The sequence below is a fragment of the Hemiscyllium ocellatum genome, chromosome 15 (genome assembly GCF_020745735.1).
Source record: "Hemiscyllium ocellatum isolate sHemOce1 chromosome 15, sHemOce1.pat.X.cur, whole genome shotgun sequence".
In the NCBI taxonomy this organism is placed as follows: domain Eukaryota; kingdom Metazoa; phylum Chordata; class Chondrichthyes; order Orectolobiformes; family Hemiscylliidae; genus Hemiscyllium; species Hemiscyllium ocellatum.
This window is the reverse complement of record NC_083415.1, coordinates 32,453,615-32,467,891: the sequence shown is the minus strand read 5'-3', so window position 1 is coordinate 32,467,891 and position 14,277 is coordinate 32,453,615. Positions and strand designations below refer to the sequence as shown.

At 41.8% G+C, this 14,277-nt stretch overlaps 1 protein-coding gene across 5 annotated transcripts in view; it reads left to right on the top strand.

Moving 5' to 3' along the window:
* Positions 1-378: 378 nt before the first annotated feature.
* The window catches only part of gdap1l1 (ganglioside induced differentiation associated protein 1-like 1), a 62,987-nt gene continuing 49,088 nt past the window's right edge, over positions 379-14,277 (top strand). For all 5 annotated transcript variants that reach the window (XM_060836031.1, XM_060836033.1, XM_060836029.1 and 2 more), the window contains exon 1: positions 379-579. In XM_060836031.1, coding sequence (XP_060692014.1) covers positions 379-579 — 201 coding nt within the window. The remainder of the gene's footprint in view (positions 580-14,277) is intronic.

Below are 14,277 nucleotides of genomic sequence, written 5' to 3'. Positions count from 1 at the left end.
ACCTCACATTTCTAAGATATAACCACAAGTGTGCGTGCAATTTAGTTAAATCCTGCTAAACTCAACAAAACAATTGAATGCCTTAATCTATAATGTTCAATTCGACCAGTCCATTGATAGGTGTACTCTATACAGTAAATTGTTATAAGTCATCACTCTCAAACGAAGAATACCTTGCCATCCCATCTAATATATATATATATACACACACACACATAGAAAGATAACACACGCGCGTATATCCATATCGAATACATATTAAAATGATGTGACAGGTTGGAGGTTGCCGGGTCTCTTCCTGTTTCTGGTTCTGGTTCTGGTGCTGATGCTGAGGTTGATGCTTTCCCCCTTCGATTCTCGCCCTTTTTTCTCTCTGTCATGGCGGCTCAGAATTCTCCAGCTTCAAACTGCAGCTGGTGGCCGATCTCAACCCCAGAAAACGATGGAAAGATCAACGAGGGCGACCAGAGCAGCACCCCAGCCACAGAACAGGCGGGATTGTTCTCGGATAAAAACGAAAAAGACAGCAGCGACAGCATCGTCTTGTATCATTGGACTCAGTCATTCAGCTCTCAGAAGGTAAACACTGCAATTCGCTTGAGGTGAACAGAGTGCATAAAATTACACAACTGTGGGGAATTCAAATAACTCTCACTGCCTGTAAGGCGATTTATAACATTTTATTATTTGCAATATAAACTTTTTTGTATTAGAGACACCGGGAATTTGCTAGATTTCTGTACTGAATGCTTCCAGCAGTGTGCCCTTCTTACGATCTCTAGATTTTGTCAGGTACTTTGTCTCGATTTGTTGCATGAAGGGGAATTTTTTTTTGTTCTAGACAATGAGATCCGGAATGAATTTTACCTGAGGAATGCCATTTCATTGTGGAAGGAAATACCGCAGCAACGCCCACAGTGTCTCAAAAACATGGGATAATGGGGAGAACACACGGGAGACATTGTGTACTGCCGTGGTGTTGCATAATCAGACATATGTTTATGAATTACTAAAATGATTTGTTTGTGGCATCTGTTGTGCAAGTGTAACCAACATAGGGGTGAAAGTATCTGTGAAAAGGACCAGATAATAGAAAGACTTTTCTCGCAATAAAAGGCAGGAGGGATTTCTTTCGTTTTATGCCTCTCTCTTGGTTTGAATGAGTGATACCTTCACGAGCAGGTTGATTCTGAATGTCATTGTGTTATTTGACATAAAGTGCAGAAATGGCAAGCTCCTGCCGTGTTCACATCTGTTGTTTATGAAGCGGGTGACGGGTTTCTACTTCCTCTTGGTGTTTATTGGTTAACACGAGTATATTCGAATACGACTTCTGTAGTATTTTGACGTGGTATAATGTACAGGAAATGCATGGTACCCTTGACACTGGTATAAGATGCAGAAAACAACATGAGCTCATACATATCAGAGCTACAATGATCTGTTTAAGACTTTCAAATCAAAAGTAGTTTCTGATCAGTATTCGTCTCATGGAAGATTTAAGAGAACTCGCATTTCGTTTTGAACGCAGTAACAAATATGAGTAAAGGAGAATCTGCAGAGCGAACCAAAACTAACCTTGTTTCACTGTCGCCAATCTAATAATACCTTTAGGTTCCAATTATAACATTGATTAACTCGCTTTGTCTTCAGTGATATTTCCGAGAGCGTGATGGTGCAAACAATTAGTCCGTGTACCATTTTCTTTATTAAAAATAACAATAGGAATTAGCCGTCTAGCTTTTGCATAGGATTAAAATAATGAGTTAGTAAAATCTTCTATTTAGATGTTGAACAGAAATGTTAAGCTTTATGAGGTCACCTGATTTCTTTGATTGGACTTCTATTTTGAAATTCACTGCAAAGCATTTCTGGGTACGACGTTCTATCGCGTTATTGCATTGAAGTTGTGTTCTGCAAGATAGGACATAGAACAGTATAGTACTGGAGCAGGCCCTTTGACCCATCATGTGCTGACAAATCTGGCCAAATATGTAAAAGAAAAGTCTTGTCCTCAGGTTATGATGACTTTTGACCAATTGTGTTGAAGTTCCAAACTGTTAAGAACCTCGGACATAATAAATGAACCTCTGACATAATAAATGAACGTATCCTCTGCACCTAAAAGTGCTTAAAACTATATTGTTATGTCAGTTGATACAGATTAAGTTCCTGTAATATTTTACTAATACGGAACAATTTCATTTTCTTATATCACATCTACATATTCACCAAAATATTCTTTAAAAATTACTTAATCCTCATTCTTGACCTGATTTTTAATAAATAAAAGCATTAAACACTTGTCACAAAGCCAACTTAAAATTATAAACTTGTATTCCTCAATGTAGAGTACCGTAATCAACATGTAGCAAAAACCTCACTAACGTTAGACTAAAGTCATTGCTCAAAACTGTAGAATAAATTGTTTGTTCAACATAAGATATTTTAAAACTTCATACTTTGGATATATTAATAAAACTACAACATATACATAAATATTTACAACTTCTAATTGTTCTTTAGTTTGAATCATCAAATACCTACCAATAAGTATTGTGCAAGTTGATTTTATATATATGTATGTGCATGTTACTCATTTTCAAATTTGATATATCCTTTCTTGGAACCATGTTACCATGTGCATTCCTCCATTATGAAGACTGGAGCATGCAGTCCAGTGCTACATGAATTGTTGACTGACTGTATGGCTCAACAGTGAAGTCCAAGTTTGTGTAAAGCTAACACCATTTAAAGCTAGCCTGTACTACTAAAAGCCAAAATTGTGCCTCTTAAAGGAAGGATGCATTCTTGTTGAAGCAGAGGCTGGAAATGGTTAAAGAAGAATTGAAGACCAGAAAGAACTGAAACAAGTGGGGCAAGAGGCCAAAATTCATGCCCTAAGGTTCTGAGATGCCACCTTGGAGTCCTTGATTCAAAAGCTTCACAGACGAGAGATCTCATAGCGAGCGCTAGGAAACCATTCACACAAATATCAAGAAGGCAATTGAAGCAAGTAACCAATGCGGCCAATGCCAGAAGTCTAGACTGCATTGAATTTTTGAAAAAAGTTTAATAACCTTACGTGAATGGTCAAAGATTGTAGAATGCATCTTTACATATTAATGCATTGCAGGCTCTTAACTTGTCTAATATCTATCATCCATCTTTCATACCTCAGAATCATGACCTTAACCTACCCCACATACATAACAACCCATACACTGACATCTCAGAGATAGCAAACACTGCCAGCTATTCAACATTAGCAGGCACAACAAAACCAGTGCACCACACTCACTGACAAACAATGTTGCCTGTTTTCAGGGCAATGTGGACCCCAATCAACAGCAGCAGTAGCTAACTGGAACGTACAGACACAGCTACATATGCTTATTTCCATAAAGGAATTGGTGCAGGCCATCAGAGGAATAGCTACTGCTGAGGCATTTGCAAGCGACAGAGTTGGTACCACTGAGAATGGACAAAGATGTCTATTCTGCCTTTTCAAATTCTGCTTCCTCTTCAGCCCACAATCTACTGTAATTTATGATCAGCAAATGGTGTAAATATGAATCTTTTAATTTGTACCACCACCATGTCTCTTCTATTGCTTTCCATCACGCCTTCCCTGTCTTTTATTGCAACTAAAAATGCAGAAATACTTAAATTACCAGGTTATTTTCACAGATGCTTGTCTGCTGGTTAGATTCTCTAACCATCCAAATGGTTTTCTGTATCCACATTAACAAGAACTGCAAACTGCTAAGGTACTAGTGCAGGAGGCTGAAGTTCTTGAGGACCGAGGTACCAATGAAGAAGAAACACTGTCATTTAAATTCACGCTAACAGCCACAGCACTGCTCACACTTTGAAGGATAGCTTAGACGTGAAATTTCACACAATGTGTCACTGGGAAAGAGTGAGCTAGAGCCAGGAAATGATCGTGTAGGTACTAGCTTCCCTGATGTCAAAATCCTATAAGATGGCATGTACAATGAAATTCTTGATGCATTGGCATATGTGTGAAGACACATGCCACGGTCAAGGGGAGGACATCTTATGGCGTATTGATACAACATCCCTAGCTCAACCTCTGACTCAGAAGCTTTAATTTTGAGTGCCATCCCAAGGCTTGATCGTAAAGATGATACATTCATTTTTTGGCCAAACAGGTTGCTTACTAATCTGTGATTTCTTCCAACACATGCCATAGACAGACAATAAGAACAGGAGAGATTCCTGGCCAATAATCTGATGGAAAGAAGATTGGAGCTGCTACTATCACTATTCCTAGCTCCAGACCAAAACATGCATGTAAATACACATGTTACTACAGCAACTTGGACTGACAGATTGAATTGCAAAATCACCACTGTCAAGAAGCATAGAGTAGTCTGGCTCCACCTTGGCACAAGACTTAGCACAGAACTTGCTTCTCAGGTCGGCAATGTATAACTCCAAATATTTAGTGTGCAAGAGTGGGCAACTCCATGGAAACACATAATCAAGTAATGAACCCACATCTGATGACTAATACCACAAACTCTATTGTAGCATAATCAGAGCTGCCCACTGCCCGACTGCTGCAGTGAAAGTTCAGATTGAGATCTTCACCATACAAGCCCAGCTTGGTGCCATGCCAACTCAGACTGCTGCCATCATAACTGTGGATGCTCACTTTCACAGAGGTTTTCAGAGTGTCACAGCAGTCTAGCAATCAATCCTCCAACAGAGTACTAAAATAATTGTAATACCACTCTAATGGAGTAGCAGTGACACAGTAAACTGTGAACATTCTGTCCTATGTCAAGAGGACATTTGTGTCCCACCACTGCTACTCCACTACTCATAGCCCTTTCTGTTGCCTATCCTGCTAGCAACCCATTGCAGACTGCTGACTCCTTGCTGAGGTGGTACAATCTTAAACCAGGCCTTCTATGACCAGGGCTAAATGAGGTTGTCCAGCAAGACCATATGAAGTTTTGCCCAGTGAATGTCATCAGCCTTCTCTCAACTTTGTATGCACAGGGATGATCCTATGACTGAAAAAGGTTTGCACACAATGGGAAATAAGGAATTATGAAGGGTGATTACTTAAATTTTATGTGGAATATAGGATGTTTTGTTGGAAAAGGTGTCTATATATTAGTTGTTTTGTGCAGGCTTTTATTTCAGGATTGTGGATATTGTTCCACTCCAGAGGGATGTTGAGATATTGAATGTGCTGGCTGTCTCCTCCCTTCCTGTTCCTAAAGTGCCACCATAAACTCCAGTGCCCAGAGTTATGTTGCCCTGATAGTCAGATTGGAGAGGATGCAACAGACCATCATGTATTGGGACATCCACTGTGGTATGTACTGGAGGATGCCTCATGTGTAACCAAGGCAATGGAAACATTGCTCCAATATCCCAGTAGTCTGCTCAATTACATTCTTTGTGGCAGCATAGTTTCTCATCGGAATATTGACAATGTGTAGTGGAATCAGGAAAGGAATCATTTAATATTTGTCACATAGTAACTACCAATGCTCTGGTGCAATTTTTAAACATTGTTAGAACAGTGCACTAATGCATTATTGCTGCCAGGAAAGCAGGTATTCATCAACAATGTACTGGATTTGGCCACACAGTAACTGCACATTGAATGAGGGGTATATTTTAGAACATCTCAGCATTGAGATCTGGTATTTTTTACATCATGTGTGTTTTGTGTGATGGCAACCCTGCACCACTGAAAAGTCTACTTTCCTGGAAAAGCCACATGCACACTGCTTCTGCTCTTCAGACAGAAGACAATGGGGACTTCTCAACCTACAGAGCTTCTACCATATCTCTGGTGCAACAATAAAAGTTATATTGGGAAATGTTAATTATGTGACCTATTCCAGCCTGGAAGGTTCTGATCACAAATTTAGGGCCACAGTCATCTTCACATGCACCTGTAGGACCATCTTCCTCTTGATCTGAGATCACAAGACGAGTTCAAAGTGATGGCAGAGTTCTCTGGCCACTTCCTTTGTGAATCACAGATACTGAATGTACTGCTCTTGACTTTCACAAAGGTTGGAGGACTGTTTCCCTGTCTGAGGCCCTTCACTGCAAAGCTGGTATTATAGTGCTAAAAACACCAATGTTATGGAGCCACATGTTATGATCCATCAGGAATGGAAAATGTCAGTAGGTCCTAAAATGTGTGCCTTTTCACATTTCAACCCCAGCTACTTCTTCACGTTTCTTACCTCCTTCTCTTTCGTGCAGTATTACTTTAAGTAACGGCACTCGTTATTTTAGGTCATACCAAAATAGGTTCACAAATAGTTTTGGAAATATATCAAATTCAACATAAAAACATTAAATTTCCAATATTTCTGTGCTCACTGCAAAAGATTAAAAAGGTAAAAAAAAAATGTATTGGTTTTAGAATGTACATCAATTGTGCTTGTGTTCTTTTTTTAAAAAGTCAAGTTTCTTCTATGCAACTACATCCACAGAGCAGTACATTTTAAATTATGTTTTATGCTGTACATAAGTGACTGTTCACTCTTTCTTTCTTCCTGACTATATTAATATTACATTTTACGCAGGCAATAATCGAATTCTTTTTAAAATTCTACATTGATGCATAAAACAATGAAAAAGAAGCATGGTCTTCTAGGGATTGTGATAAGTTTCTCATCTTAATGAATTAGGAGCAGAAGGATGCCACTCAGTCCCTTAAAGCTTGCTCTGATGGTCTTGTAAAGCATAGCTGACTTGATTTTAACCTCAACTCCACAATCATTGTCCTCCAATAAGCTTTCACCCCTTGCTAATCAAGCATCTATTTTCCTCTACCTTAAAAATACTGAAAGATTCTGCCTCCACTACCTTTTAAGAAAGAGAACTATGAGAACAAGAGTCTCCTTTTTTTTTAATTGGGCAACCTCTCATTTTTAAATTGAAATCTCTACTTATAGATTTGCCCAAGAGATGAAAATCCCTTCCACACCTACTCTGCCCAGAGCAACACCTTTATCCTATGAGTGAACCAGAAAATAACTCCACCCATTCCAGGCATTATTCTAGTAACCCTTCTCTGAACTGCCGCCAACACATGTATTTTTTCTTTGTTTTCTTTATTTAACCCCCACACTACTGTCTAACTGCGGTAGTGCTTATTTTTCCCCAGCACCCAGGGTGTGTGTGCGCAGGTGTGAGACACAGTGAGAGATACAAGGTGCACGAATCTTTATTCAATTTCCACCACCAGGAAGATAGGAAAACACCCAGGTGGCCAGTAACAAGCAGTACCCTTCACAAAAGGGCATTCCTGTGTGATCAAACAGTGAAGGGGAGGGCAGGGATTAAATCAAAATAGAGTTGGAGGGGGAAATAATGCACTCCACTCTCTGCAGCGTCCACTTCTCCCTGAACAACTCCAGGGTGTTGGTGGACACTGCGTGCTCCTTCTCCAAGGACACACGGGCTCTAACATAACCGCGGAAGAGGGGCAGGCAGTCGGCCCTAACGACCCCCTCCACGGCCCGCTGCCTGGATCTGTTTATGGCCAGTTTGGCCAGGCCCAGGAGCAGACCCACGAGGAGGTCTTCAGACTTGCCCTCCCTCCTCTGCACCGGGTGCCCGAAGATCAGGAGCGTGGGACTGAAGTGCAACCAAAAGCAGAGGGGGAGGTTTTTTAAAAAATCAAAAAGGGAGTGCAAACGCCCACACCCAATATACACGTGGTCCACGGACTCCACAGCGCCACAGAACAGGCAGTTGGGCTGGGAGTCGGTGAACCACCACAATCTGCGGTTGCAGGGGACTGCTGCGTGCAGCACCCTCCACCCCAGATCCCCGAGAGAAAGGGGGAGGACTCCCACACAGAGTCCCTCCACTTTAGTGAGCAAGATTAGGGCACATGGTATTGGGGGCAAAGTACTAACTTGGATTGAAAGTTGGTTGGCTGATAGGAAACAAAGAGTAGTGATAAACGGCTCCATTTCGGAATGGCAGGCAGTGACCAGTGGGGTACCGCAGGGATCAGTACTGGGTCCGCAGCTTTTTACAATATATGTTAATGATATAGAAGATGGTATTAGTAATAACATTAGCAAATTTGCTGATGATATTAAGCTGGGTGGCAGGGTGAAATGCGATGAGGATGTTAGGAGATTACAGGGTGACCTGGACAGGTTAGGTGAGTGGTCAGATGCATGGCAGATGCAGTTTAATGTGGATAAATGTATGGTTATCCACTTTGGTGGCAAGAACAGGAAGGCAGATTACTACCTCAATGGAATCAATTTAGGTAAAGGGGCAGTACAGAGAGATTTGTGTGTTCTTGTACACCAGTCAATGAAGGTAAGCATACAGGTACAGCAGATAGTGAAGAAGGCTAATAGCATGCTGGCCTTCAAAACAAGAGGGATTGAGTATAGAAGCAAAGAGGTTCTTCTGCAGCTGTACAGGGCCCTGGTGAGACCACACCTGGAGTATTGTTTGCAGTTCTGGTCTCCAAATTTGAGGAAAGACATTCTGGCTATTGAGGGAGTGCAGCGGAGGTTCACGAGGTCAATTCCTGGATTGGCAGGATTACCTTACATTGAAAGACTGGAGCGACTGGGCTTGAATACCCTTGAGTTCAGAAGACTGAGAAGGGATATGATTGAGACATATAAGATTATTAAAGGATTGGACACTTTGGAGGCAGGAAACATGTTTCCGCTGATGGGTGAGTGCCAAACCAGAGGACACAGCTTAAAAATACGGGATAGACCATTTAGGACAGAGATGAGGAGAAACTTCTTCACCCAGAGAGTGGTGGCTGTGTGGAATGCTCTGCCCCAGAGGGCAGTGGAGGCCCAGTCTCTGGATTCATTTAAGAAAGAGTTGGATAGAGGTCTCAAGGATTGTGGAATCAAGGGTTATGGAGATAAGGCAGGAACAGGATACTGATTAAGGATGATCAGCCATGATCATATTGAATGGTGGTGCAGGCTCGAAGGGCAGAATGGCCTACTCCTGCACCTATTGTCTATTGTCAATAGGGATCCCCACCGCCCAGTGGCAAATGGGCACGCCAAGGCGTGTCCAGACGGTGGATGAGGGATAAGAGGTGGACGGTGTGCAGCAGCTGTCTATACAGGGCCCGCCTTTTTACCCCCTGAAAGGGAACAAAATTAAAATTCCTGAGGCGGCTCAGGTTGTGGGGCACAGGCTCCCGCGGGAAGTACGGGACCTTGGGGTCAATGTGAAATTCCGTCCCGGCTGGGGTGAGCACGGACAGGATCCCACCACACACCTGAGCGTCCTCCAACTGGTGCACTACGTCGGGTCCGAGCACCGCCGTTTTAAGGCATCGGATGGCGGTGGCCACATACCGGACGTCTACCGCTGCTTTGCTCGCTATGTCCTGCGGCAGCGTCCAGCCCAGGCCCCAGGCACCCAGCACATCCCCCACCCTGGTCACCCTCGCCGCCACAGCCCTTCTCTCTGACAGCCACTCGAACCCGCGAGTATGGAGGTGCGGATTCCTGAGCAACAGCTCCCTGATGACAGCCGCTACTCCTGCCGGAGGGTAGGCGCGGCACGATTTGACCATGTTCCAAACAGTGATCAGGTCCTGGTAAAAGACCGGCAGCGTCTTGAGGGCAACTTCCAAACCATCACGGTCGACGAACAGGAGCTGCGTGTTGTAGTCGAGGTTACGTACCTGGCGGAAAACAAACGTTGCCAGGGCGCACCACCTAGGAGGAGGCTCGACGTAAAGGTATTGCTGCAAGGTCTGAAGGCGGAACGTCGCGCCCAACACATTTATAGAACAATCTCAATTATTCCGAACGAGATGTGTGGGGAGTATTTTGTTTGGATAACTGATTGTTCAGATAATGGATAACATTTTTACCGGACCTTGAGATCTTGTTTGAATATCCCAAAATTCAGATAATTGACGTTCAGATAATCAAGGTTGTTCTGTACATGACTGGAGAATGGCTAATATTTTAAAAAAAAGGCTGTAAGAAGTGTGGGGACTATAGACTTTGGCCATCGGTAGGTTGCTGAAAATGATTCTGAAAGATAGGATTTATATGCATTTGTAGAGGCAAGGAATGATAGGGATAGTCAGCATGGTTTTATGCGAGGGAAAACGTGTCTCACAAACTTAGAGTCATAGTTTGTACAGCATGGAAACAAACTCTTCAGTCCAACCCGTCCATGCCGACCAGATATCCCAACCCAATCTAGTCCCACCTGCCAGCACCCGGCCCATATCCCTCCAAACCCGTCCTATTCATATACCCATCCAAATGCCTTTTTAATGTTGTAATTGTACCAACCTCCATCAGTTCCTCTGGCAGCTCATTCCATACATGTACTACTCTGTGTGAAAAGGTTGCCCCGTAGGTCTCTTTTATATCTTTCCCCTCTCGCCCTAAACCTATGTCCTCTAATTCTGGACTCCCCAACCCCAGGGAAAAGACTTTGTCTGTTTACCCTATCCATGCCCATCTTAATTTTGTAAACCTCTATAAGGTCACCCCTCAGCCTCCGACGCTCCAGGGAAAACAGCCCCAGCTTGTTCAGCCTCTCCCTGAAGCTCAGATCCTCCAATCCTGGCAACATCCTTGTAAATCTTTTCTGATCCCTTTCACGTTTCACAGCATCTTTCCGATAGGAAGGAGACCAGAATTGCATACAATATTCCAAAAAAATGGCCTAACCAATGTCCTGTACAGCCGCAACATGACCTCCCAACTCCTGTACTCAATACTCTGATCAATAAAGGAAAGCATACCAAACGCCTTCTTCACTATCCTATCTAACTGTGACTCCACTTTCAAGGAGCTATGAACCTGCACTCCAAGGTCTCTTCGTAAACAACACTCCCTAGGAACTTACCATTAAGCATATAAGTCCTGCTAAGATTTGCTTTCCCAAAATGCAGCACATTGCATTTGTCTGAATTAAACTCTATCTGCCACTTCTCAGCCCGTTGGCCCATCTGGTCAAGATCCTGTTGTAATCTGAGGTAGCCCTCTTTGCTGTCCACTACACCCCTCCAATTTTGGTGTCATCTGCAAACTTACTAACTGTACCTCTTATGCTCGCATCCAAATCATTTATGTGAATGACAAAAAGTAGAGGATCCAGCACCATCCTTGTGGCACTTCACTAGTCACAGGCCTCCAGTCTGAAAAACAACCCTCCACCACCACTCTCTGTCTTCTATTTCTGAGCCAGTTCTCTATCCAAGTGGCTCGTTCTCCCTGTATTCCGTGAGGTCTAACCTTGCTAATCAGTCTCCCATGGGGAACCTTGTCAAACTCCCTACTGAAGTCCATATCGATCATATGCCCTCATCAATCCTCTTTGTTACTTCCTCAAAAAACTCAATCAAGTGTTTTTTCAGGATGTAACCAAAACAATTGATGAGGGCAGAGTGGTAGACATTATTTACTTGGACTTTAGTAAAGCCTTTGACAAGGCTCCACATGGGAGACTAATTAGTAAAGTTAGATCACATGGGATTCAGGGTGAACTTGCCAATTGGATGCAAAATTGGCTTAATGGCAGGAGACAAAGAATGATGATGGAAGTTTATTTTTCGGACTGAAGGCCTGTGACCAGTGGTGTTCCACAGGGATTAGTGCTGGATTCACATTTGTTTGTCATTTATAGAAATGACTTAGATAAGAATACAGAAGGCATGGTTAGTAAGTTCACAGATGGCACCAAAATTAGTAATATAGTGGACAGTAAAGGTTATCTGAGGTTACAAATAGATCATGATCAATTGGGTCAATGGGCTATAGAGTGGCAGATGGAGTTTAATTTGGATACATGTAAGGTATTGCATTTTGGTAAAACAAACAAGGACAAGACTTATACAATTTAAAGTAGAGCCTTGTATAGTATTGTAGAACAGAGAGACCTAGGGGTTTAGCTACATAATTATTTGAAGTTTGCGTCACATGTAGTTAAAAAGGCATTTAGCACACTTGCCTTCATTGCCCAGACATTTGAGTACAGGAATTGGGACATTATGTTGAGGTTGTAGAAGACATTGGTGAGGCCTCTTCTGCAGTATATGTCCAGTTTTGGTCACCTGATTGTGGGAAGGAAATTATTAAGTTGAAGAGGGTTCAGAAGAGATTTATCAGGATGTTGCTGGGAATGGAGGATTTGAGTCATAAGGAAGGGTTGGATATGCTGGAACCTCTTTCACTGGAGCATTGGAGAGCATATAGAGGTTTCTAAAATCATGAGAGGTATGGATAAGGTGAATGGAAGGTGCGAAATTTCAAGACTAGAGAGCATATTTTTAAGGAGATAAATTTTAAAAAGGCATGATGAGTAATTTTTTTTAAACAGAGAATGGTTCATGTGTGGAATGAACTTCCAGAGGAAGTGGTGAATGTGTATTCAGTTACAATGTTTCAAATTTAGCCAAGTACATGAATATGAAATGCTTGAAGGGATGTGGGCCAATCGCTGGTAAATGGGACTGGTTTAGTTTGGGATTGTGGTCAGCATGGACTGTATCTATGCTGTATGACTTTATGACTCTGTACTTCCAGAAATAAGGTGACCAATACTGCAGTCAATATTTTAGATGTGGTCTCACTAATGCCCTGAATAACTGAAGCACAATCTGCTTACTTTTGTATTCAATTCCCCCACAATAAACAATAACATTCTATTTGCTTTCCTAATTACTCACTGTACGCACATCCTAACCTTTTATGATTATGGATGTCATTGTAACTTGGAGCTCTGCTGTCTCACATTTTGATAATATGATTCTCTTTCTTTTTTCCTGCTAAAATTGACTATTTTACATTTTCATTTTTTAGTTTAGATTAGCATGAGTTTGCACTGTGTGTAAGTGCATCTCTAGTATTTGTTCCAAAGAAGTGTGTGAAGAAAGGTCACTGTTTTATCTTTTACCTTCAAATGATTTTTATGTCCTAATTTTTAAAATTTTAATTTAGAAAAGTAAAAACTGATTAGATTAGATTAGATTAGATTAGATTACTTACAGTATGGAAACAGGCCCTTCGGCCCAACAAGTCCACACCGACCCGCCGAAGCGCAACCCACCCATACCCCTACATTTACCCCTTACCTAACACTACGGGCAATTTAGCATGGCCAATTCACCTGACCCGCACATCTTTGTGACTCTGGGAGGAAACCGGAGCACCCGGAGGAAACCCACGCAGACACGGGGAGAATGTGCAAACTCCACACAGTCAGTCGCCTGAGGCGGGAATTGAACCCAGGTCCCTGGCGCTGTGAGGCAGCAGTGCTAACCACTGTGCCACCGTGCCGCCCTTTTTTTTATTTATTTATTTTTTTTTATTGCAAATGTTTTCCTTCTTGAGTGTCTGTGAAAATCCTCTAAAGTGGTTGACTGCTTAGAAAGCCTGATTACATCACTCTTACTCTGTGCCCAGTAAAGAACATTGCAGTCAGATGCAATATCACTACCATGTGGTAGAGGTGAAATTCTTACTTCGAGAGATTTCTCAATCTTTCAGCGAGTCTAGGTTTTCTACTGGCCACAAAACTCTCAGCCATTACACTTTAGAAGGTTTTCAGCAAATCTCTCAGCTGTGGGCCAATATTCTGGATAACTATCTGGAATCGGGGAATTTGAATTCTAGTATTCCAAATGGCACAACACTTACTGTACTCCAGATCCAGAGGATGAGAGAGTGTAGAATATGGTCTCTTCACAGGGTAGCCAACCAATATTGGATAATGGGAGAGATAGAAATTCCAAATTTAAATTTTGAACCATTTTTCTTCAATGAATAACATACATAATGTGATTATTCTATATGGCAGATTTGATGGACCAAATAATTTTATCCCCCTTTTTTTGAGATTCATAAATAAGCTTAATCTTGTTCAAATGAGCAGTTTACTCCCTAACTTTTAAATAAGTACTTTTGGATATAAATGTAATGAATTCAAGCCTGAAGTATGTATTGGCAAGCCCAGTTAATCAGTTTAATAACATTATAACAGAGAAACCAAAGATAAGAAAATACCATTTGTCCCATTCAAGCAAATTCCTTCAATCCACTATTGTTCCAATCACAGAATCCAACACATTTTAAACATATCTAACTTTATTACCTTTAGGACCCTGCCTGACAAACAATTCTAATTATGTGACACCCTTAACTAAAAGATTGTTCCCACTGCCTGTTAAATTCACTCATCATTAATTTAAATCTAATGCCTGTTGGAAACATTCTTTTTGTTTACTCTGAAGCAATGATC